The sequence below is a fragment of the Phacochoerus africanus genome, chromosome 7, assembly GCF_016906955.1.
Source record: "Phacochoerus africanus isolate WHEZ1 chromosome 7, ROS_Pafr_v1, whole genome shotgun sequence".
In the NCBI taxonomy this organism is placed as follows: domain Eukaryota; kingdom Metazoa; phylum Chordata; class Mammalia; order Artiodactyla; family Suidae; genus Phacochoerus; species Phacochoerus africanus.
The window spans coordinates 83,233,438-83,257,502 of record NC_062550.1 but is presented as its reverse complement, the minus strand read 5'-3'; the positions used below and the strand labels follow the sequence as shown (position 1 = coordinate 83,257,502).

Below are 24,065 nucleotides of genomic sequence, written 5' to 3'. Positions count from 1 at the left end.
AAGTAAAATTAAACTTAGTTTATTTTTAAAATAAAAGAAATACAGTTTAAACAGCCTGTGGACTAAAAGTTCTTCATCTTGAGTGATTTAAAATGCATTTTAGAGTGATTTAGTGTTTATAATCAGCTGCATAGTAGAATTACATTATCGATTTAGTCTTTCCAGCATGGAAAAGCTTTCTAGATTTGGGCTTAAATCCTGGCTCAACTGAGTTCTAGCTATATAATTTTGGGCACATCACTTAGCTTCTCTGTCAGTTTCCCCTTCTGTAAAATGGAGATCATAATACTTACCCAATAAGGCTAATGTAAGGATTAAATGAGTTAATTCATGTAAAGTGCTTGTAACAGTGGCTGGGCATATGGTAAGCATTCATTCAATAAATGTTAGGTTTTATATTGATTCTAAGCAATTCCAGTCTTCAATTCCTGTTCAAGCTGTTACCCCTTCTTTTGCATTATCACAGGAGCTTCCTAAATGGTTTTCCTGCTTTTACCATTATCCCCTTTATAGTTTGTTTCCAACATATCAGCCAAAGTGATAGTGATCCTCTTCAGAGTTAGGAGTAGATCACTGCCCAGATCCTCTAGTGGCTTTCCATTGAAGTCCTTACTCCTTGCCAGGCCTTACACTTAACCTCTGTCCACTCCCCACTTGCCCTGTTCTTCCAATGCTCCCACCCCTGTAACTCTCTAGTCTCCTTTTTTGTTTTCATCCCAGCTCTCTGCTCCAGTCATACAGGCTTCTTTGTTGACTTGAACATGCCAGACACTCTTGCTGTTTTGGGAGGATTGTATTTGTTACTTACTTTCCTAAAATCCTCATCTATTACATCTTTGCATGGATTACTTACTTCTTCATATCTTGGCTCAAAATCACCTTTTCAATGAGCCTGCTTTGATCACTGCGTTTAAAATTGTACCTGCTACCTGAGTCACTCTCTCTTTTCCCTGATGTATTTTTCCATAACACATATCTGACATCTTACAGATTTCAACTGTTGACTTATTATACAACTCTCCTTTCTGGAATGTAAGCTGCAGGGGACAAAGATTTTTGTCTCTTTTGTTTACTGCTCATTTTTGGTTTTGATACTAAGAAACAATGCCTGGCCTGTGTAGATATTCAGTAAATATTTGTTGCATAAGTACATTGTGTATGTACATATGATCATGTGTATTTTGAAAACCAGAAAGATATAATGGCTGCTGCAAGGAAATATTTATCCCACCCAGTATGAAGACATGGAAGTGAATTTTCTTTCCAATGCTGAATAACTCCAATATTTTCCTTTGTTAGAGATGTACAGTCTTACTACGTCTTTGTGAGCTCATGGATGATGAAAATGGAATCTATTTTATCTAAAGAGCAGAGAATGGATAAATTTGCTGAAGACCTCACCAATAGATGTAATGTTTTTATACAGGTAGTTGCATCTTCTTACTCAGAGTATTTGGGGGGTCATATCTTTGTTAATCCTGTGTACAGAAGGTACGTTTTGAAAAAAATGTAAAGGATAGGATATATTTTTCTTTTTAAAATTGATATTGATTTGGTTATGTGTGTTTGGATCTGTGTGACTTATTTAGATTTTCTAATATATATATATGTGTGTGTATATATATATATATATGTATATTTAAATATCTATATACCCTTCAAGGCATAACTTTTTTTTTTTTTGCTGTATCCCATAATTTTTGATGTGTTGTATTTTTCCTGTCCTTCAAAATTTAAAAACTTTAATTGTGATTTCTACTTTGCTCGGTGGGTTATTTTGAAAGATAATTCTTAATTTCTAAATGCATGAGGATTTCCTGGTTATCTTTTTATTATTGATTTCTAGTGGTACTAAAATACAGTATTTTGAAATTTGTTCAAGTTCACATTATATCCCAGCCTATGGACCACTTAGGCAAATATTTTATGCACATTTATATAATTTGCTTTTGTTGGTTCTAGTTTTCTGTATATGCCAAGTAGGGTCAGGTTTGTTAATGATTTTGTCTGCATATTCTGTCAGTTACTGAGAAAGTTGGGTTAGAATCTCCCATTATTACTGTGTTTTCCTCTATACTTTGTAGCTTTGTCAGCTTTTGTTGTATGTATTTTGAGACTGAGTAAGTGCCTAACATTTAGGATTGTTCTTAGTGATGAGTCAAACCTTTTGTCATTATAACATGTCACTTTTTATTTCTACTAATGCTTTTTGGCATAGGTCTCTTTCTTATGTGACAGTAACATAGCTGTACCAGTTTTTTTTTTTTAATTAGGGTCTACATGGTACATCTATTTTGATTCTTTTACTTGCAGCCTGTCTCACTCCTTTATTTAATGTGTTTCTTCTGTAAGCAGCATATATTTCTCCTCAATCTGATAATCTTTATTTTTTATTAAATGTTTTCTGTTTATGTTCATACTGATATTCATGTTTAAAATTAGTAACTGACTAGTTGCTTTCTATTTGTCTCATTTATTCTGTGCCCCTATTCTCTTCCTTTCTTCCTCTCTTTACAAATTATATTTTTATTTTTGCCTTCTATTAGTTTGTTAGTGCAACATTTTACTATTTTTTAGTGGTTACTGTAGAAATTTTAAGATTCATTATTTAACATTCAACTCCAGCATAAATTAGTAGTTTTACCACTTTCAGATCCTTTCAGACAGTATAAGGATCTTAAACCACTTAAATTCTGTTTTTCCTCCCTCACCTGTGTTGCTGTTGTGTTTTTTGATTCTGTAAACCTCACAAGGCATTATTGCTGTTGTTTTTAATAGTTGATACTGTCATTTAGATTTACCCATATATTTACCCATTCTCTTGCTTTTTATCCTTCCTGTGTCTCTTCTGTTTTTCTGCTTGTGAAGTACCTGTTAGTATTTCATTTAAAAGGTCTTTCTGTTGATGAATTATCACAATTATTTTTTCTCCCTAGCTTTTAAAGATACCAGTTTATTGTCTTCTGGTTTCCTCTGTTTTTGCTGAGAAAGCAGCTGTTGGTTTTGTTGCTTTTTAATGTACGGTTTTGTTTAATGGCTTATAAGATTTACTTTTTGGTTTTCAGCAATGTTACTTTGCACAGAGGTGCAATTTTCTTTGTGTTTATGCTGTTTGGGATTTGTAGAGCTTCTGTAATTTGTAGAAATTCTCAGCCATTGACTCTTTAAATATATTTCTGTTCTTTTCTCTTTTTTTCTAATTATCTCCTGTTAAATCCATCTACCAAGTTCTTTTTTCCTCTGAGTTCTTAATTTTAATTATTTTACTTTTCAGTTTGTTTCTTTTTTATGTTCCAGTTCTTTTCTGAAATAATTTTGTGTTTTATTTCCTTCAATATATTCAGCATAATTGTTTTAAAGTCCATGTCTAATAATTTCATTATCTGGGTTTTTCTTTTTTTTGTTGTTGTTTTTGTTTATTTGCTGGTAATTTTTTTTTTGTAACACACATTCTATAGGAAACACTATAGATATAATTTGAGGGTCTGGATATTGTTTTTCTTCTTCCAGAGAGAATTTAGTTTTTGCTTCTAATACACAGCTATTCTAGGACAACTAGCAACTCCCAGATCACCTCCACCCAGTCGTGGATTGAGATGATTTGAAGTGGGATGTTTTTTCAGGTTCACTTTTACTTTTAAGGGGGTAGTTTTTAAGAATCCCAACTCAGAGCCTAGGTGATTTACTAAGATCCCCTCCCCTCCTTGATGGGGCATGAACTCGTATTTTTATCCTCCTTCCCTTACCATGAGCTGTTGGAAAATATGTTTGGCTTCTGTCTTTATTAAGCCTCTTTTGGAATGGGCACATGCCTCCATGGGAGCCTCAAATGCCAGGCTCACTTCTCTGGGTTTCTATTTTCTCCTCTTTTATTTCCTTAATTTCTTGATAGCTCTTCGATGCCTTCTAAGAGGTTTAAAAGATGTTTTGCCCAGATTTTCTAGTTGTTTTCTTTGGGATGGTTGGTCCAAATGATTTATTATGTCATTGACAGAAACAGATCCCAGACCTCTTCCCTCCCAGCTTAGATATTTAAAATACATCCTTCATTGTATATCCTTCACAAATTAATGACCATCTGGGAATGGTGTGATACTGGCCCATGAGTCTGTGCTCCCTCCCCTGCCCTGCCAGAAAAAAGAAACTCCCTTTTTCTGCCTGCCTTAGAGTTACGCATTTGCTCTTCCTTGTCTTTGCTTTTTAACTTTTCCCAGTGCTGCACTAGGGCAGAGTCTGGTGTAATAGTCCTGTAGCTGACAAGGTAAGACTTGTGGCTCTTTCCTGCATGTATGCCCCAAGCTTTTGGCCTTATTGTCACCTTTCTTAGAATACTGCCCTCTATCTCATTTCTTCATTCTCTTAATTTTATCACATCTCTTCACCACATAGCTATTATTGATTCACATAAACCCCCCCACCCCCACCCTCATTGAGTATCATTCCTCTAGTGAGCCACTGTTGCTGATGGTAGGGCAGTAGAAGACAGTTGAGAATCACTGGCATATAGCTTCTGCACCAGCTCCTTGGATATATTCACTGTAATATAGTTTAGGTTCATCTCTAATCTGTACATGTATCTTTTTTTGGCCCTTCTTTATAAACACAAAGAATCTCCATTATATTTCTGTATGTCCTTTTTGGATCTTATATATATATGAAAATATATTTGAGAGGTAATATCCTTTTCTTCTTTTATTCTATACTGTTTCCCTGGGTTTATTTCACTAAATTAAAAAAAAAAAAAACCCTATAAGACCTGTGTGCTTCCTTCATAAATACAGGGGTAGGAGAGAATCTGTTGTTTGGGACTGAAAGGAGTGAACCAACATAAGCAGGGGACATAATAGCAGATGGATAAGTAGGGATTGGCCTGGGTGGAGAGGAAGAGGGGTGTTGGCTTGGAGCTGAGAAATGCCATTGGATGTCTGTACTGGCCAGAGAGCAGCTTTATCTCCTTCTCCTTTTCAGTTCCTGCTGCCTTAGGCTCCTTAGCTCTGGTCTTAAGCTGCAGTAGATAGGTGTCTTTAGCCTCCTGCCTGACAGGTAGGATGAAGCTGAATATATATCTTCCTGACATCCAAATCATTTCTCTGAAAGTTTTGGTTTTTTAGTGGAAAGATTTTTTAACTGTGATTTTTTGCTATAATGTCAACAGTACTAAACTTCTGGCATGTGATAGGTTATATAACTTTTAAAGGCTGCTTTGAAACTTCACTATGTATAACATTGTGTAAGAAACATTGTGTAAGAAAGAATATTTCAAAATCTTGAGGTGATTTTTTTTTTGTCTTTTTGCCTTTTCTAGGGCCGCTCCCTCGGCATGTGGAGGTTCCCAGGCTAGGGGTCTAATCAGAGCTGTAGCCACCGGCCTACGCCAGAGCCACAGCAACAAGGGATCTGAGCCGCGTCTGCTCACGGCCACGCTGGATCCTTAACCCACTGAGCAAGGGCAGGGACCGAACCCGCAAGCTCATGGTTCCTAGTTGGATTCGTTAACCACTGAACCACGATGGGAACTCCAAGAGGTGATTTTAAAATGAACTTTAAAAACCCTAGTTATTGGGAAATTGAAAAGTAAATCATTACTACTTACAGAATGAATTCTAGAACTTGAAATCTTTTCTTGTGATTATAACCAGTGTTTTATTTTATTTTTATAGGGCTTTTTATATGCATATAGTATTAGTACCATTATTAAAACCACAATGAATCTCTACATGTCCATGCAAAAGCCAATGACCAAAACCTCAGTTAAGGCATTATGCAGGCTTGTTGAACTTCTCAAGGTAGGTTTTAGATTATTTTACTTTGTCATTATAATTGGGAAATGATCTGAGATTGAATTAGGATTTTTTTGGTAAGATTTGACTTCTTGATTGTGAGAATAAAAAAATACGTAAAACACACTTAACTCTAAGTTGGATAAAGGAACTATTGAAAGAAATTTTCGAGTAATTTTCTATGAATTGCCAATCTTTTTAAACTGTATTGAAAGTTAACATGTAGTAAAAGAGAAAAGAAGGCAGATGAAAAGATTAGCCTAAATAAATATTAGTAGTTTTACTCATGAAAGGTTTAAGCATGTTGCAGGAGTTTAAAAAAATACACGTGATATTTATTATTTTATAGATTTCAAATGCATGAGGCCAGTCAGCACAAGGCTGTTTATTTTGTAATTTAGAGAAAGTGTTGTAATCTTGTGATTTGAATACTTCGGGAAGTGTGATAAAATGTTTTTTAGCATATTCTACATAAATTTTAAAAAATCCTTCATAGGCAGGAGAGTCCCCTTTTAACCTTTTGAAAAAACTAAAATGAAAATTTGCTGGTAAATTTCTGCTAATATTGGTTTCAGATGTGCTTAGGAAATAAAATAGTTTTGGAGATTGTCTTTGGTTTTTTAGCCTTTTGTAAAGATATGATATTGTCAGCTATATATTTAATGAAATATGTATTTTATATCTAATAAGCATAATTTAAAAAATAATAAACACTTAAGGACCTTTTATCATACCATTTAAGAAATAGGATGTTACCAGTATTTTCAAAGCCCATTGTCCCCTGTGTTGTCCCTCCCTGACTGCATGTTATCCTGCACCCTCAGAGGAACCACTGTCGTGAATTTCATATCTATCACTCCCTTGTTTCTTTGTTTGCTACGTATGAATGAATCTGTAAACCATTTACTTCGTTATAAATGTTTTTGAGGTTTATACTGATAGAGTAATACTTCGTGTTTTCTTTGACTTGGTTTTTTTATTCAAAGTTTTTTGCTCAAACTTGCTATGTTGGGATGAGTAGCTTGTACTTCATTAATTTTCATTACTGTGTAGCTTTCCTGGGGAGGGACTTGGGTTGTTTTCCATTGCTGTTATAAACAATGTTGCCATTCTTGATTTGGTTCTTGGTGTTTGTGCAAGAGTTTTTCTGAGGAGTTGTACCTGTGAATGGATTGCTGAGTTCTTTGTTTATGTACATACTCAGCTTTTCAAGATGATGCCAGATTGTTTTCCAAAGTAGTTACATATCTCCCACAATGTATTAGACTTCCCAGTGTTCCCTAACTGGCGCAAATTGGTATATCAGACTTGTGTGTGTGTGTGTGTGTGTGTGTAGTTGACAAGTGAATATACAAAATACAAATATATACACACATGCGCATGCACAAGTTAATGTGTATAAATGATTTTATATTTGGAGTTCTCTTGTGGTGCAGCGAGTTAAGTATCCAGTGTTGTCACTGTAATCGCTTGAGTGGCTGCTGTGGTGCAGGTTTGATCCCTGGCCCAGGAACTTCCACATGCTGCAGGCATGACCAAAAAATTTTTATATTTAATATTAATTTCAATTATTAACTGTTTCTTCTTTTGTGAAACATATGTTCATGTCTTTTGCTCAGTTATCAAATTATTTGCCTTTTTAAAAAAGTGTTTATTTGGTATCTTTATATATTCTGAGCACTAATCCCTTATATGTGGCAGATATTTTCTCATACATTGACTTGCTTTTCTGTTTTCTTTATATTGGCTTTTAATAAACAGAAATTCTTAATTCTTCCTTTTCCTTTTTATAGCCACACCTGTGGCACATGGAAGTTCCTAGGCCAAGACTTGAATCAGAGCCTCAGCTGGGGCCTATACCACAGCTACAGCAAAACCGGATCCAAGCTGCATCTGCATCCTATGCCGCAGTTTGTGGCAAGGCTAGATTCTTAACCCACTGAGCAAGGCCAGGGATTGAACCCAAATCCTCACAGAGACATTGTCGGGTCCTTAACATGCTGAGCAAGGCCAGGGATTGAACCCAAATCCTCACAGAGACATTGTCGGGTCCTTAACATGCTGAGCCACAATTTCTGAACTCCCAGAAATTGTTAATTTTAATTGTACCAATCTTAACCTTTATGGTACTGCTTTTTGCATCTCATTTACAAATTTCTTACCTAGGCCAAGATCATAAAGTATTCTGTAATTTTGGCTAAAAGTTTTTAAGTCGATTTTCACAAAATCACTTCTGATTATTTTTAGGCAATAGAGCATATGTTCTACAGGAGAAGTATGGTTGTGGCTGATTCAGTCTCACATATAACACAGCACCTTCAACATCAGGCTCTTAATTCTATTTCTGTGGCCAAGGTATGAAAGTTATTATGCATTCAGCATAATTATCTTTCTGAGTTTCCCTTCTGTTGTCTTTTATGTATTTTCTAGTTCAGCCTGTTTACTCCGTTCCTTCAAACGTAATATTCTTGGTCATAATCTCCATGTTTTCCGTGGTTTTTCTTAGAGTGATTGGGGTTATCGTTACTCTGAATTTGCAACATTAACACACTTCTTCTTAAAAATGACATTGTGCATTTTTTAAAAATGATGCATCTTTTTCTAAGAAAGATTTCCGTATTAAATTTATGTGGTAATTTTGAAGTATGCGTAGTAATTTGCTGTCCCTGACAGTGCTAAGTGATAATGTTATACAAGTAAAGCATCTAACATTATCATAAGAAGCTGAACACAAAGTATTTGTCTAAGCACTATTTTTTTTTCTTTTTTCTTTTTTCTTTTTTTTTTTTTTTTTTGTCTTTTCTAGGGCCGTACTCAAGGCATATGGAGGGTTCCAGGAGGGGTCAAATCAGAGCCTCAGCTGCTGGCCTACGCCACAGCCATAGCAACGCGGGATCCGAGCCACATCTTCGACCTACATCACAGCTCACAGCAACGCCAGATCCTTAACCCACTGAATGAGGCCAGGGATTGAACCTGCACCATCGTGGTTCCTAGTCAGATTCGTTAACCACTGAGCCATGACGGGAACTCCTGTCTAAGCACTCTTAAATTGAATCATGAGAAAGTAATTGAGTAGTTTTTCTTCTGAATCTTTTGTTACTGCCTCAGATAAAAAGCTTATATTTCCTGTTTTCTCTTCTCTTTAAGAAAAGAGTAATTTCTGACAAAAAATATAGTGAACAGCGTCTTGATGTGCTTTCTGCTCTAGTTTTGGCTGAAAACACTCTAAATGGACCAAGCACAAAGCAACGACGACTTATTGTTTCTTTGGCACTAAGTGTTGGCACACAGATGGTAAGTGTATTGCTATTACTTATGGAAAATAAAGATGAGATTTGAGAAATCAGACTTCCCTTGTCACTGATTTAAGAAACCTGTCCTTGAACTACCACTCTCTGCCTTTTTTTTTCCCTGATAGAAAACATTTAAAGACGAAGAACTCTTTCCACTTCAGGTAGTCTTAAAAAAGCTGGATCTTATCAGTGAACTTAGAGAAAGGTAAGTAAGGATATGAAATGACACTCAGGATAGGGCTAAGGGAACCATTAGGTTTTGTTTGTTTGTTTTAAGCCTAGTAAGAGAAGAAATAAAACCTAGGTAGACCATTAGTTCCTCCTTAAAACATTTTTAACATGTCGAAAATGAGACTCTGACGAGGGATTATGTTTCTTTAGCTTTGCTGCTACAAAAGGGATGTGGCTTTTGGAAGAACTCTCATGAGAAATTGTGATATAGCCCTTAGCGCATCTGGCAGACCCTGGTTACATTTTGTGTTTGTTGTGATGAGTATCTCTCATGGACTTTTAAAATTGCTGCTGTATAACAGGGCTTTATATATTTTTGAGAGACTTGGAGCCATCTCATGTAGTCTTCTGTAATGTAATTTGGAACATGAATTCAAATTACATTGTTGGTAGTCAGTCATAAGATAAATTAGTTTTTGGACGGCCTATTTTTGTAGCTCCTGTGGCTTTATTTTCTTTTTATTGAATAAGCAGTATAGTTTTTGACGGGAAAGTGGGTTGTCTCAATTTCAGTTCCCAGCTGAATTAAAGTTATAGCACAGTTTTTATTTAATGCTCATATTTATAACATAAAGCTTTTGTTGTCCTAAGAAGCTCAAGTTTTTGTAGCTAGTAGCTTTTAATTTTCCATCTTTAGAAGAGATACTGAGCCTTCTTCACTATAATTTACTTAATGATCATTTTCTTGCCCCATAGTTGTAAAATAGTCACTTGACAAAGATTATAGACAGGTTGAGTATGACTCATTTTTGTTGTTTTGGCCACAGTTTTTTTTTTGAAAGGTGGTCCGCTTTTCAATTTTGAGACAGGTAAAATGATGTCTGTGATGCAGGTATTATAAGTCTAGTCATATCAAATAATACTGAAAATAAATTTATTTTAAGCTCTTAAAGTTACATTGTTTTTAAAGTATGCTTTAAAACTAAGGCTTATGTGCAGAATTCTGAGGATGTTAGATATTAGAGTGTTTTGTTACTGTTCAGTTTGAAAAATATTTTGTGGCTTTTCTGTACTAATTTGGGGTTAAGTGATGTAGGCAGTATAAAAATGAGTAAGACAAAGCACTTACCCTTATGGTATATAATGTTATTCCTTTCATTATTTTTTTGTGTTACTTCAATTTTGAAACCATGAATTACTGCTTTACGTTGTAGAGTCCAAACACAATGTGACTGTTGTTTTTTATACTGGCATCGAGCTGTCTTCCCAATTTATTTAGATGATGTATATGAAAATGCTGTTGATGCAGCCAGATTACATGTAAGTAAAGAATAAACCCATTATTTTTTTAGTTACTGTACAAACCATTTTAATTTGTTTTGAAATAGATCACGTAATAAACCATTTTAAAACTGCCGAGATGCTGTTTTACAGGACTGTGCATATTCAGTAAAATTTATGTAAATAGAACAAACTAGTGGTTACAGTGGGAGGCGGGGAGAGCAATATAGGGGCGAGGAGTCGGGGGTAGTACCAACTAGTGAGTGTAAGGTAGGTTCACGTATGTGTTGTATAACAAGAATATAGCCAATATTGTGTAATAACTGTAAATGGAAAGCATCCTTTAAAATTAAAAATAAAAAATTTAACTTAAAAAACTATATATAAAATTCAAGGGGAAATTAAAAACTCAAAGTTTAGTCTGTAGATAAATTTTATATTAATACTAATGAATTAATTTAATATGTAACTCTTCTCATATTCCTAATCATTCTTACTTCACTTGATTTTAGTTTATGTAAAAATAATCTCACTTTTATTTGTTAGCAAGGTACATGTTATCCAGATCTTTCCATTTCTTTATGTAAATGAGTGTTTTTGAATGCTAAAGATAGGAAAAGGATAAGTGAATGTGGGTTTTTGGTATATTTATAGTACATGCCTTAGAGAATAAAATTCAGCTCTTGTTTAGGAAAGTAAGACAATCACGTGTTAAAAAAAACAGCCTTCAGATTAAGGTTTTGTCTCTTCAGATAGGTGTTTAACTTTTGGAACATAATTTAGAGATTTAGTTTTTCTAAATTCATGTACATTCTGATTTTATTCTTAGTACATGTTCAGTGCTTTACGTGACTGTGTACCAGCTATGATGAATGCAAGGCATTTAGAGTCTTATGAAATACTTCTGGATTGCTATGACAAGGAAATTATGGAAATTTTAAATGAGGTAACATATTTGAGATTGTAAAGCTTATTTAAAACATGTATGTGAAATGCAGTGTTTTAAAAACTTTTTGGATTAAAGCAGGCTTTCACAAGTTAAAAATTATAAATCACTGTCTAGAACAAAGGAGATATCACTGTTGTGCTAAATTGGTCTTTAATACCTAATTTTATTTTTTTCTATATTTTATTTTATTTTGGCCACAGTATGGCATATGGAGTTCCCAGGCCAGGGATCAGATCTGAACTGCAGTTGTGGCCAGTGCTGGATCCTTCACCCACTGTGCTGGGTCAAAGATTGAACCCAGCACACCAGAGACACTGCCAATCCTGTTGGACCATAGAGAGAATGCCAATATCTAATTTTAATATGGAAATCCAGATAGGAATTTGGAAAACCTTTTTTTTTTTTTTACTTTAGCAAATTGTATAATTGAATTTAAAGTTGATTAGAAGAATGGAAATGCAAAATTGGTTTGAATATTGTCTGCAGTTAATGGGAATACAGTTAAGACAACTCTCAGTGTTTTATTGAATTTCATTTGGAGAGCTAAAGAGTAAAATCTTTTGTATTTAAAAGGATAAACACAATTACCTGTGTAGCAAATAATTTGAATGGAATAAAGAACATTTCTCCTTGTTTAAATGAAGTGTGTATTTTAAATACTGGTATCTTTAAAATTAAATTTCCAGCTAGCAATATTTTATATGGAGGGAGGAATTAAAAATGAGTAAACTTCATCACATAAACATTCACTTTTGATAAAACTATGAAAATTATAATTTCTTGTATTAAATATTCATAAAATTTTCTTGTATTAAATATTCTGATACATGTCTGGCCAGTGTTTAGAATTCCATGGTAGACCAGAAAAGATGATTAATTTCATTACCTTTTAGCCCAGTGAATTATACGATTTTCAGCGACTATTACAAGGAAGCTTTTTTAAAATTTCCTCTCTTGCACATTCTCAGGACCTTTTCTCCTTTGTTGCTGGTTTCTATAAATTTTATGTTTTATTCTGTATATTCATGTTTCTTGTAATGAAGCTGTCAGACATTAGCTTTTGATTTCCTTTTCAAGGGTGTCGAATATTACTGGAAAAAAAAACTTATGTAACTGCTCCCTGGTCAAGAAAATCATTGATTTAAAATGGACAGCAAAGTAATTTCACTCTCCAAATAAAAATATTTTATCAGACAGCATTTAGACTCTTAAACCAGTTTGACAAACTTTTTTTTCTATCATTGCACTGATTATAAAACTGTAATGGTTAGAACATAGACACCTAGAGGAACAATATGATTGGAATATTGTTTTGAAAAATTAAGGTATCAATTCTTTTGTTACTAGCATTTGCTGGACAAGTTGTGCAAAGAAATAGAGAAGGACCTGCGACTTTCTGTGCATACTCATTTAAAGTTGGATGACAGAAACCCTTTCAAAGTTGGCATGAAAGACCTGGCTCTTTTTTTCTCTCTGAATCCAATTCGGTTTTTCAACCGTTTCATTGACATTCGAGGTGAGTGTTCTGCTTTCCTTAGTGTCATAGTCTATATCTATTCGTTCCATCTGTTAAAGAACAAATAACAAAAATGAAACTTTGAGAGTGTCTTTTTTTTGGAGTTAGTTCATTTACTCTTGAATTTCTTCATTTTTATTTTCCTAGCTCTTTATTTTAAAGGAAGAAATTTAATGCTCGAAGACAAGTTTCTTTTTTAGTTTTGTTCCTCTTCCTTCTCTACTATTTTATGAATCAAAATTTTTTGATTTTTTTTTTTTTTTGTAGCTTATGTAACTCACTACCTAGACAAGACTTTCTACAATCTAACAACTGTAGCTCTTCATGACTGGGCCACTTATAGTGAAATGAGAAATTTAGCTACTCAGCGTTATGGATTGGTTATGACAGAGGCACATCTTCCTAGTCAGACTTTGGAACAGGTACAATGTAAAGTGTTTTTGGTAAAGTCTGATTGTAGCATAATAGTATTTATTTAAGAGAATTTTTTTAACCTTTTTTTGTATGTGTTTATATTTCAAGAAAATATTTGCTGTCTAAAATCTCATACTTGACAATAAAAAATTAGTGCCAGTTTGCTTTAAGAAGAAATTTACCAAAGACTTCCAAATGTTTATACTTTGCCTTTTGTTGAACATTTGATATATACATAGATTTGTATATAGTATTTCAGAAACATACTGGGTTAGTGAGGTGACTTCTGCAGAATTGTAGAAAGTTTAGTCAAAGTCACAGTTAAGGATTTAAAACCTAGATTATAATATATAAATTTTAATATCTTAGAAAAATGGTTAAGTTTATATAATTATAAATCTATTTGTTTTTAAAATGAGAAGTGCAAAGAAATAGTTAGCTTTGCTAATTCAGTAAACTAATTTACAATATGGCAGTATCTCATGAGTGCAAAGGTTTATGTTTTCAGTTAATTTGCATGTAATTCTTTCTAAGATAATCCAGATAATATTTACCAAAAAATGTATATTCAGTTCCAAAGTTTGGGGATTGTAATTTTTCCTTAATCTTAGTGCATATATAGTGGCCATTTCCAGGATTAGTTTATATATCTTTTCATTCATTTATTTATAAATTTAATATTTACTGAAAATATGCTAGGCACTGAACTATATATATGGGGATACATGAGATAAATAGAAACAGTATCAGCTCATGTACCATGGCCTAGTGAGAGAAAAGAGTGAGTAAATAAATTTTTAGATTAAAACCTGAGAAAATCTATAATGAAAACTTAATCAGAGGATTATTGTGGTATTACTTTGAGTCCCAATTAGAAAAGCTGTGGAGCAATTTATGATACCATTAGGTATTAGAGTAATAACTGAAGAATGAAGGATCCTTATTAGGTAACTTTGACATTAAAGGTGCTCTACTATAATTAAAAGAAGCATAAGGATTGGGAATTAGACTTTCTAAAATTCCTGGGTTCTGCCTCTTCCTAGCTATTTGACCTTGGCAACTCCCTTAGCTTTATTTCCTTCAGCTGTGGAATTTAGAAGAATAATATCTCATTTTTGAATTACATATAAAGAACCTTGCACAATGCCTAAAAAATAGTATGTATATATCACCACATGTTCTAGCTACCTTTTAGAATCTGGCCTTTAGTTTACTTTGTAAAAGGTATATAAAAGATCCTTGGAAAGACTTATATTCTCAAGAGTGGTGGGAAAATAATTGTGAGTCATAGATCCTTGGAATTTTAAGTTTAACTCTTACTGTCTGTACAGAAGGCCTGAGATAGCAAGTATTCAGATTTCCCCAAGCAGATAGTCTTGAATTGAACATGTCAGAAGGCTCTTTTAACCTTTGGTTGTACTTTTTGTATAGTTGTTCTTTTTTTTTTTTTTGTCTTTTGTCTTTTTTGTTGTTGTTGTTGCTATTTCTTGGGCCGCTCCCGCGGCATATGGAGGTTCCCAGGCTAGGGGTCCAATCGGAGCTGTAGCCACCGGCCTCGGCCTACGCCAGAGCCACAGCAACGCTGGATCCAAGCCGTGTCTGCAACCCACACCACAGCTCACGGCAACGCCGGATCGTTAACCCACTGAGCAAGGGCAGGGACCGAACCCGCAACCTCATGGTTCCTAGTCGGATTCGTTAACCACTGCGCCACGACGGGAACTCCTGTATAGTTGTTCTTTAAAATCATTTTCAAATGTTGGAAGACTTAGTATAAGCAGTAAGTCACTATATTCATATGTCTAACTGGTTATTTTAAACTAATAATAGTAAAACTTCTGTGTGGATTGTTTTGTAGGGCCTGGATGTCTTGGAAATTATGAGAAACATTCATATATTTGTGTCTCGATATCTCTATAATCTCAATAATCAAGTGAGTGAATTTTAGAACAAAATTTTTTTACTTTTACTTTTTAAATTTGGTGGTGGATATATAGTAGGAAGGCTGAGGGGCAAAGAATTGAGTCTGAATAGTGAAAATTAAAACAGAAAATAATTGTTAAGATCATCTTATTTACTCCTTTGCTTTTGACTATATTATCTTCTTGAATGACTTTCCAGTTAGTTTATCTTTAATGAAAAAGATTCTAAAATTTTTGAGCTAACTGACCAGTGTTTGCTATGGACTGTGTTTGTTTTATTACAGATTTTTATTGAACGAACAAGCAACAACAAACATTTGAACACTATTAACATTCGGCATATTGCTAATTCAATTCGAACACATGGCACAGGAATCATGAATACAACAGTAGGAACCTTTTGGGACAGGGGATTGGGGGCGGTAATAGACCACTGTTTAATTTGGTAGTTTGAAAAATAGTTTTTTCATGCAGTATTCCTGTAAACATACATTATTGCCTGTTTAGGTTATACCTGAATTTCCGTTTTTCTGGTTGGTATAATTAAAATGTCTGGCACTGAAATTGTGTTAGATGTAATGGAAACTGATTTCGAAGGCACTTTAGATTGTTTTACCATCTCAGGATCATCATTATAAATAACATTGGAGTTTGAGAACATCATCATAAATATATATCTATGTGGATTATCTGATAGTCTCTCTAAGTTGCTTTGGAAGGCAAATCAAGAGCTATTTTCCATTAAATTTTTTTTCTTTTTGTGTCATAAAAGTATTTAAGAGGAGCTTTTATAAAGTTGTGTGGTAATTTCCATCGTGGTGCAGCGGAAACAAATCCTATTAGGAACCATGAGGTTGCAGGTTCGATCCCTGGCCTCGCCCAGTGGGCTAAGGATCTGGCATTGCTATGAGCTGTGGTGTAGGTGAGGCTCTGATCTGGCATGGCTCTGGTGTAGGCCAGCAGCTGTAGCTCAGATTAGACCCCTAGCCTGCGGCGAACCTCCATGTGCCATGGGTGCAGCCCTAAAAAGAAAAAAAAAAAAAGAAAAAAAATGTGGGCAGTAGAAACCTCATTCATTTAAATATTTCAGGTCAAACATGAATTAGACTTCATAAATAATTTTATTCAGTAATATTGATTTTTATATTAACTTTTTCCATTCAAATTTTAATTTTATAGGTTAATTTCACCTACCAGTTTTTGAAAAAGAAGTTCTATATATTTAGCCAATTTATGTATGATGAACATATCAAATCCAGATTGATTAAAGATATTCGTTTTTTCCGGGAAATCAAGGACCAAAATGATCATAAGGTATTTTCATATATTCTTTTTAAGGTCATTTAAGTCAACTGTTGAATATATAAGTATACCTCTTATTCCTGTGCTTTGCTTTATTGTACTTCACAGATACTGCATTTTTTACAAATTGAAGGTTTGTGGCAAATCTGTATTGTAAGATGATGGCTGCCATTTTATTAGCAATAAAGTATTTTTATATTAAGGCATGTAGTTTTTTACATAAAAAATGCTATTGCACACTTAATAGACTACAGTGTAGTGTAAATACAACTTTTCTATGTGCTGGGAAACCAAAAAATTCACATGACTCACTTTATTGTGATACTCACTTTATTAACCAAACCTACACTATCTCCAAGGCTTGCCTCTATACTAGATGTTTATGCTAAAACTCATTATGAGTCACTGAACTGGAGCTTTTGTTTTCTTTATTGTTTGTCACATAATGTCTCCTTGATTTGGCCTTCAATTTTCTATATTTTTCCTTGCAATTTCTTACTCTTTTTTTTTTTTTTTGGTCTTTTTGCTATTTCTTGGTCCGCTCCCGCGGCATATGGAGATTCCCAGGCTAGGGGTCCAATTGGAGCTGTAGCCACCGGTCTACACCAGAGCCACAGCCACGCGGGACCCGAGCCGCGTCTGCAACCTACACCACAGCTCACGGCAACGCCGGATCGTTAACCCACTGAGCAAGGGCAGGGATCGAACCCGCAACCTCATGGTTCCTAGTCGGGTTCGTTAACCACTGCGCCACGACGGGAACTCTGCAATTTCTTACTCTTTACATTGTCTATAAGTGAAAGTGTAAGGAAAAATTAAATGATCAATGTAAGCAAATGTTACTTTTCCTTATTTTAAAATAATACTAGGCGTTCTCATCGTGGCTCAGCAGAAACAAATCTGACTAGCATCCATGAGGATGCAGGTTTGATCCCTGGCCTCACTCAGTGGGTTAAGGATCCAGCATTGCCATGAGGTGTGGTGTAGGTCTCAGACTTGGCTCGGATCTGACCTTGCTGTGGCTGTGGTGTAGGCCAGCGGCTACAGCTCTGATTGGACCTCTAGCCTGGGAACTTTCACATGCCGCGGGTGTGGCCCTAAAAAAAAGAGAAAAAAAAGGCAGAGTAATACAAAAGCAAAATATGCTCATTTTGAAACATTTGAACAACACAAAGTGCATAAAGTAAATATCTTCCCTCATTTCTCTTACCTTCCATTTTCTAGAAGCAGTTGACATTAACAGTGTCACGTGACATTTTCCAGATGTCCATGTGATAAACATATATTTGTGGAGTTCCCGTCTTGGCTCAGTGGTTAACGAATCCAACTAGGAACCATGAGGTTGCGGGTTCGATCCCTGCCCTTGCCCAGTGGGTTAGGGATCCGGCATTGCCATGAGCTGTGGTGTGGGTTACAGACGCGGCTGGGATCCCGCATTGCTGTGGCTGTGGCGTAGGCATGCTGCTGCAGCTCCCATTAGACCCCTAGCCTGGGAACCTCCATATGCCATGGGAGCAGCCCCAGAAAAGGCAAAAAGACAAAAAAAAAAAACCCCACATATTTGTACATTACAAATACTGCTTTTTTCTCAACAAAAATGGACTAATACAATACATACTGTTTTGTATTGTGCTTATCACATATCAGTAGTTACATACCTGCCTTATTTTTTTTAAGAGTCAATAGTAGAGATGTATGCTGTAACTCTGTTAACCTATTGATGGATATGTAGGTTTTTCTGATTTTTCTGTGTTAAAAACAGTACTGCACGTAACGTCCTTGCACATTTACGTCTGTACTTAGAGACTATTTTTTGAAAGACAGATTTCTTGAAGAGGGAAAGGGCAAAGAATATGAGTATTTAAAAATCTGAACATATTGTCAGGCACTCCAAAAATACTGCACCAGTTGACATTTCCATTTATAATTTATAAGAATGCCATTTTCCCACAGCGAAATGAATTGTAAATGGTCATAATATGGAGGCATATAGCCGTGTGGATAGAGAACCAATAGGCTTAGATGGATCTTAATGTTTGATTTGCCATATCATATCCTGAGCTATTTTAATTACTCTTAAGCATATCACCTAGTTCCAACTCTCTTATATACTAGTTGTTCTTTTCAGTGTCAGAGCAGCAAAATACTACTTTTAGTGGAATAATTACTAAAATTACAGATTACAGTTACCAGTAGAAATTTTAGCTTAGCTGATATGTGTTATTTGGGAAGGAGTGTGTTTATATAAGTCCCTAATACTTTTCAGACCACAGAAACTTGGTCACATTATCTCTGAACAAATGTTTCTAGGAAGAATTGGTTTCTTTTTTCTAATAGAGTAATTGGGTATTAGGAGATTAATAATTGTGGAAAACCTAAATTTGGTGGCATTATTATTCCACTTAGCTAATGTCAAAAAATCTTAATTTGTATTGATCTTGAATATTGGTAGTTTTTGCGCTATATATACATTTTTTGCCATTAGACTTTAGTGTTTTTTTTTTCTTTTTTTAAGCAAAATGTAAACAAAATTAGAAAGAAAAGTGGTGTTAGCATGGTTGATTTGGTGGGCATTTTATGTTTTAGGAGTCTTTAGTAATTAATGGTAGTCTCCAAATTCTGTCTTTAGTATCCTTTTGAAAGAGCAGAAAAATTCAATCGTGGTATCAGAAAACTTGGAATAACCCCAGAGGGACAAAGCTACCTTGATCAGTTCAGGCAACTCATCAGCCAGATTGGTAAGTTATTGTAAAAGTGTTGAGAAATAAAGTAAAAACCTCCAAGATTTTGTTTCATATATTAAGGCTCTCAGATGAATAAACTTAACATGTGAGCACTTGAGTTCAACTTTATGCCACTGATTTCCTTTCTTATCGAAAGTTTTTCAAGTATGATTAGACTGTTGGTACAGAAATAATTGATAGATTATGGATTAATTTAAATTATAAAATAATTAAATATTGTGGATAAATAAAACCTCTTCAATTAAATTAAAAATACAATGACTAACTCACCTCAAAGGCCACACTCAGTAGTCAGCTGATAATTGTTTATTGGGTACCTACTCTGTTCAAGGCACTGTTTTAGACTTTTTAAAAGGGTTCCCTCAAGTTAAGCTGAATTGCAAAGATGTAAAAGGTTTATGTGAAAAGTTAACTAATAATTTTTCTATGGTATACTGTTTTATATTTATATGTAATTTCCTAAGCTGTCCTTCTGCCTTACAAGTAGAACTTTTCTTCTGAAATGTGTAACATTATATTCAGAAGCAAGAACTGCATTTAAAAATAATCCTAGGACACCAAGCAGTTAGTAAGTCCTTATTGTCTATACAATTTGATAAAGTTGTGCCTCCTGAGATTCATTTATTCATTTCTCAAACATATATAAACAATCCATTGCATCAGATATTTTTCTAGATGCTGAGAATACAGATAGTCTTTGTTCTCAAGGGGCTTTAAATTTACTAGTGTGAAAGGTATTATAAGCATTTAGGGAGTAAAGATAATGAGCAGTAGCTTAAGTTTTATCAATTAAGTGATATTAAACCTTTCTATTATTATTAAACCTTTCTATTAGTACAAGAACTTAGAGAAGCCTACCTTTGTAAATTTTAAACAATGTAATCAAGAGGTATTATCAGGAGTTCCCATTGTGGCACAGTGGTTAACGAACCCGACTAGGAACCATGAGGTTGCGGGTTCGGTCCCTGCCCTTGCTCAGTGGGTTAATGATCCGGTGTTGCCGTGAGCTGTGGTGTAGGTCGCAGACTTGGCTCGGATCTCGCGTTGCTGTGGCTCTGGCGTAGGCCGGGGGCTACAGCTCCGATTGGATCCGGCGTTGCCATGAGCTGTGGTGTAGGTCGCAGACGCAGCTTGAATCTGGGTGGCTGTGGTGTAGGCTGGCAGCTGTAGCTCCAGTTAGACGCCCTAGCCTGGGAACCTCTATATGCCTCAGGTGCGGCCCTAAAAAGACAAAAGACCGAAAAAAAAAAAAAAAGTTCAAAGTTAGTGTATGGCCCTTGAATAAAGAGCTGTTTTTCTAGAGCAGTGTTGTTTAAAACTTCATTTAATTCATGTACCAATATCAGAGTTTCCCCCCATGTGAATACTGCCTGTGTAGAATTTATTTCACATTTTTATTATGTTTTTTAAAAGTATAATTTTATACTATGAAATACTTAATAAAACAGCTTAGTATGCTTATCATTTTCCCCCTGATAACACATTAAAGTACACTTTCCCCCAGTGTACAAAAAATAATAGCACCGGCAGCTATTCCACAGGTATTCCACAGTTGCCACCAGCAAATATTATCCACAGTTGGCAAATATTATCCTTTTTACTATGTTCCAGCATTTTATTCTTTATTCTCTCCTTAGGAAATATAAATTCTTTACTTCTGCCTATAAGAAAGTATAATCTGCTTTTGAGTCTGTTAAATCTCTTGAGAAAAGGAGTAGTAAGTACTCTCAGAGCTGGGAGAAAAATGAGAAGTCCTTTTGTCTGATAACCTGCCTGCTGAAAATAATCACCACCACCACTAACATTTATTGTGCATTCATTATGTGCCAAGGCTACTACAAGTGCTTTTTGTGTTCTAGCTCATGTAAAACTCACAACTATGAAGTAAATACTATTTCCATTCATTCATTCTGTAGATATTTATTGAGGGCAACACAGTGTTTCAGTGTTCCTAGGTGCTAGTGTGATATGTATCTCTCTCTCTCTATATATATAGATAGATAGATAAAAAACAAAAAAGAAATCCTCATTTGATGCTTCCCAAACATCTCCCAACTGGACTAATCCTCTAGGTTTTTTTTTAATTCAATGTCTACACCTACATGTTTAAGAAGAATCTGTAATTTAATAAGTTCAATTCAAACACAAGATCTTCTCCTCCAATGATACTTTCTATTTCAGAAACTAACAATTCTATCTTTAGGCATCAAAGTCATCCCTGACACCTTCCTTTCTCATGCCTTATATCTAAGGCTCCCACTGAGCCACAATGGGAATCACTTGTTATCACTTTCAGTTGTGTGTGTGTATGGGAGAGAGTCACAAAAACATACTTAATCTGAGAGGGAAGAAATTGATAGAGTAATTTTAAAATGTTTGATTTGATATAGACATATATATCTATATCAATAAAAGTCTTTGCCCCTTTAGAAGCTTAATTGAACAGATGAGACTAAGACACAGAGTTTATAAATTGACATAGGTTTTATAGCTTAAAAAGTGCAGAGTCCTGATTTGAACCCAAGTAGTCTGGCCTAAGAGATCGTTCTTAACTGCTACTCTGTATTTGCTTCTCCCTGGCACATTTTGGTCAACCAGCTACCAGTTTGATGGTTTGGAGGAAAACAGTCAAAATAGATACTTTATTTTTCTAAGATGCATATTAAAGACACATTTTAACATTATCTCTCATATTGGGATAGGCCTTAAAATAGATTCAGTGATACCTACTTGAGGATTTTTAAAGATGTCAGATGAGATAATGTAAATGTAATGTAAATATAATTACTGTGATGAGAGTTTTTAAAGATATCAGATGAGATCATTTATGTATATATTCCTATAACATATGGTTGTGAAATGTTAACTGCTTCTTACTTGTTTGCTGTTCTTTCTCTCTAGTAATTTCATTGAATCATTTGAGTAGGAAATGTTGGCTCTAGGGATGGAGCGGAGAAGAAAACAAAAGCTGTATTTTGGATCGTGCATTCTAATGGGAAGAGATCGATCAAAAAGATATATGATGTCTATAATAGGTGCTGAGTAAGGTGATGAAGTGAGGCTGGGCAGTGCTCTTTAGGGGTTTGATGGAAAACTCTAAGGTGGTAACATTTGAGCAGGAACCTAAAAAGAAGTAAGCCACATGTATGCATATCTAGGGACAATGTATACCTGACAGAGGTGGGCAGTAAATGCAAAAGCCCTGGGTCTCCTTAGCATTTGGGGGAAATAGGGTCTGGAAGTTAGTGAAGACCTGAATGGCAGGGCATGATACCAGAACAGCAGCAAAGGGAAAGATCATGCAGGTCTGTCTTGAGCATGTTAGGAATTTGGGGCTTTTTCTGAGATGTAAAGCGATTGTAGAATTTTCAGAAAAGGAATGAAATGCTCCAGCATAGTTTTAAAAGAACTACAAGCCATTATGTAAAGGAAACGTTGCGGGGCGGCAGGATGCTGAAGGTAGAAGTAGAGAAATTGGGAGGCCATCGCATACTGCAGTAGTCTAGGCAAGAGATGTTGGTAGTTTGGAATAGGAAGAAAGCTGTGAGGGTAGGGAAAAGTGATTACATTCTGGCTACATCTTGAAGGTAGAGCCAACATAATTTTTGCCCATTGCTTAGATATAAGGCATGAGAAAGGAAGGTGTCAGGGATGATTTTGATGCCTAAAGATAGAATTGTTAGTTTCTGAAATAGAAAGTATCATTGGAGGAGAAGATCTTGTGTTTGAATTGAACTTATTAAATTACAGATTCTTCTTAAACATGTAGGTGTAGACATTGAATTAAAAAAAAACCTAGAGGATTAGTCCAGTTGGGAGATGTTAGTTTGGGAAGCATCAAATGAGGATTTCTTTTTTGTTTTTTTCCTTTTTATAGCCGCACCTGCGGCATATGGAGGTTCCTGGGCCAGCTGTAGAATCAGAGATGTAGTTGTGGCCTGTGCCACAGCCATGGCAGCACTGGATTAGATCCTCTGTCATCTGCAACCTTTATCACAGCTTGTGGCAACACTGGATCCTTAACCCACTGAGCAAGGCCAGGAATTGAGCCTGCATCCTCAGAGACAACATCAGGTCCTTAACCCACTGAGCCACAATGGGAATCACTTGTTATCACTTTCAGTTGTGTGTGTGTATGGGAGAGAGTCACAAAAACATACTTAATCTGAGAGGGAAGAAATTGATAGAGTAATTTTAAAATGTTTGATTTTTAAAAATACAGTTAGCAATTCGTTAATTTCATTTATCAAATGAAAGTTGCATTTATTTTAAAATATTTAATATAGTTGTATATAAGTACATAGTACATTTATATTTTAAGTGCACAAATATGTAAGTTTTATTTTTATGGACCAAAATCTGAAGTAAAATATAGGAGAACCTTTTGGTACTTAGGAGTAGAAACCTTCTAATCGACTGCTATGCGTAACTGTATTCCTGATTATTAGAACATAGTTATATGTATAAACATCTGATTTTTTTTGTGTGTGGTTTTTAAGGTAATGCTATGGGCTATGTACGAATGATAAGATCTGGTGGCCTTCATTGTAGCAGCAATGCCATTAGGTATGGATGCAAACATATTTTTGCCTTGTTTATGCCATTTAGATATTTTATGTTGTTTAAATCTATCTTTAATGTAAGAAATAGTACAGTTTTTTTTTTCTTGTTGATATATTTTGAGATCAAA

The 24,065-nt window shown here is 34.9% G+C and overlaps 1 protein-coding gene across 3 annotated transcripts in view; it reads left to right on the top strand.

Moving 5' to 3' along the window:
* The window catches only part of WASHC4 (WASH complex subunit 4), a 56,922-nt gene that overhangs the window by 21,155 nt on the left and 11,702 nt on the right, over window positions 1-24,065 (top strand). For all 3 annotated transcript variants that reach the window (XM_047788116.1, XM_047788117.1, XM_047788118.1), the window contains 14 exons: window positions 1,300-1,426; window positions 5,661-5,786; window positions 8,028-8,135; window positions 8,931-9,077; window positions 9,202-9,281; window positions 10,462-10,567; window positions 11,358-11,474; window positions 12,825-12,993; window positions 13,261-13,415; window positions 15,266-15,340; window positions 15,614-15,718; window positions 16,509-16,643; window positions 19,261-19,369; window positions 23,875-23,941. In XM_047788116.1, the coding sequence (XP_047644072.1) occupies window positions 1,300-1,426; window positions 5,661-5,786; window positions 8,028-8,135; window positions 8,931-9,077; window positions 9,202-9,281; window positions 10,462-10,567; window positions 11,358-11,474; window positions 12,825-12,993; window positions 13,261-13,415; window positions 15,266-15,340; window positions 15,614-15,718; window positions 16,509-16,643; window positions 19,261-19,369; window positions 23,875-23,941 (1,626 nt within the window). The remainder of the gene's footprint in view (window positions 1-1,299; window positions 1,427-5,660; window positions 5,787-8,027; window positions 8,136-8,930; window positions 9,078-9,201; window positions 9,282-10,461; window positions 10,568-11,357; window positions 11,475-12,824; window positions 12,994-13,260; window positions 13,416-15,265; window positions 15,341-15,613; window positions 15,719-16,508; window positions 16,644-19,260; window positions 19,370-23,874; window positions 23,942-24,065) is intronic.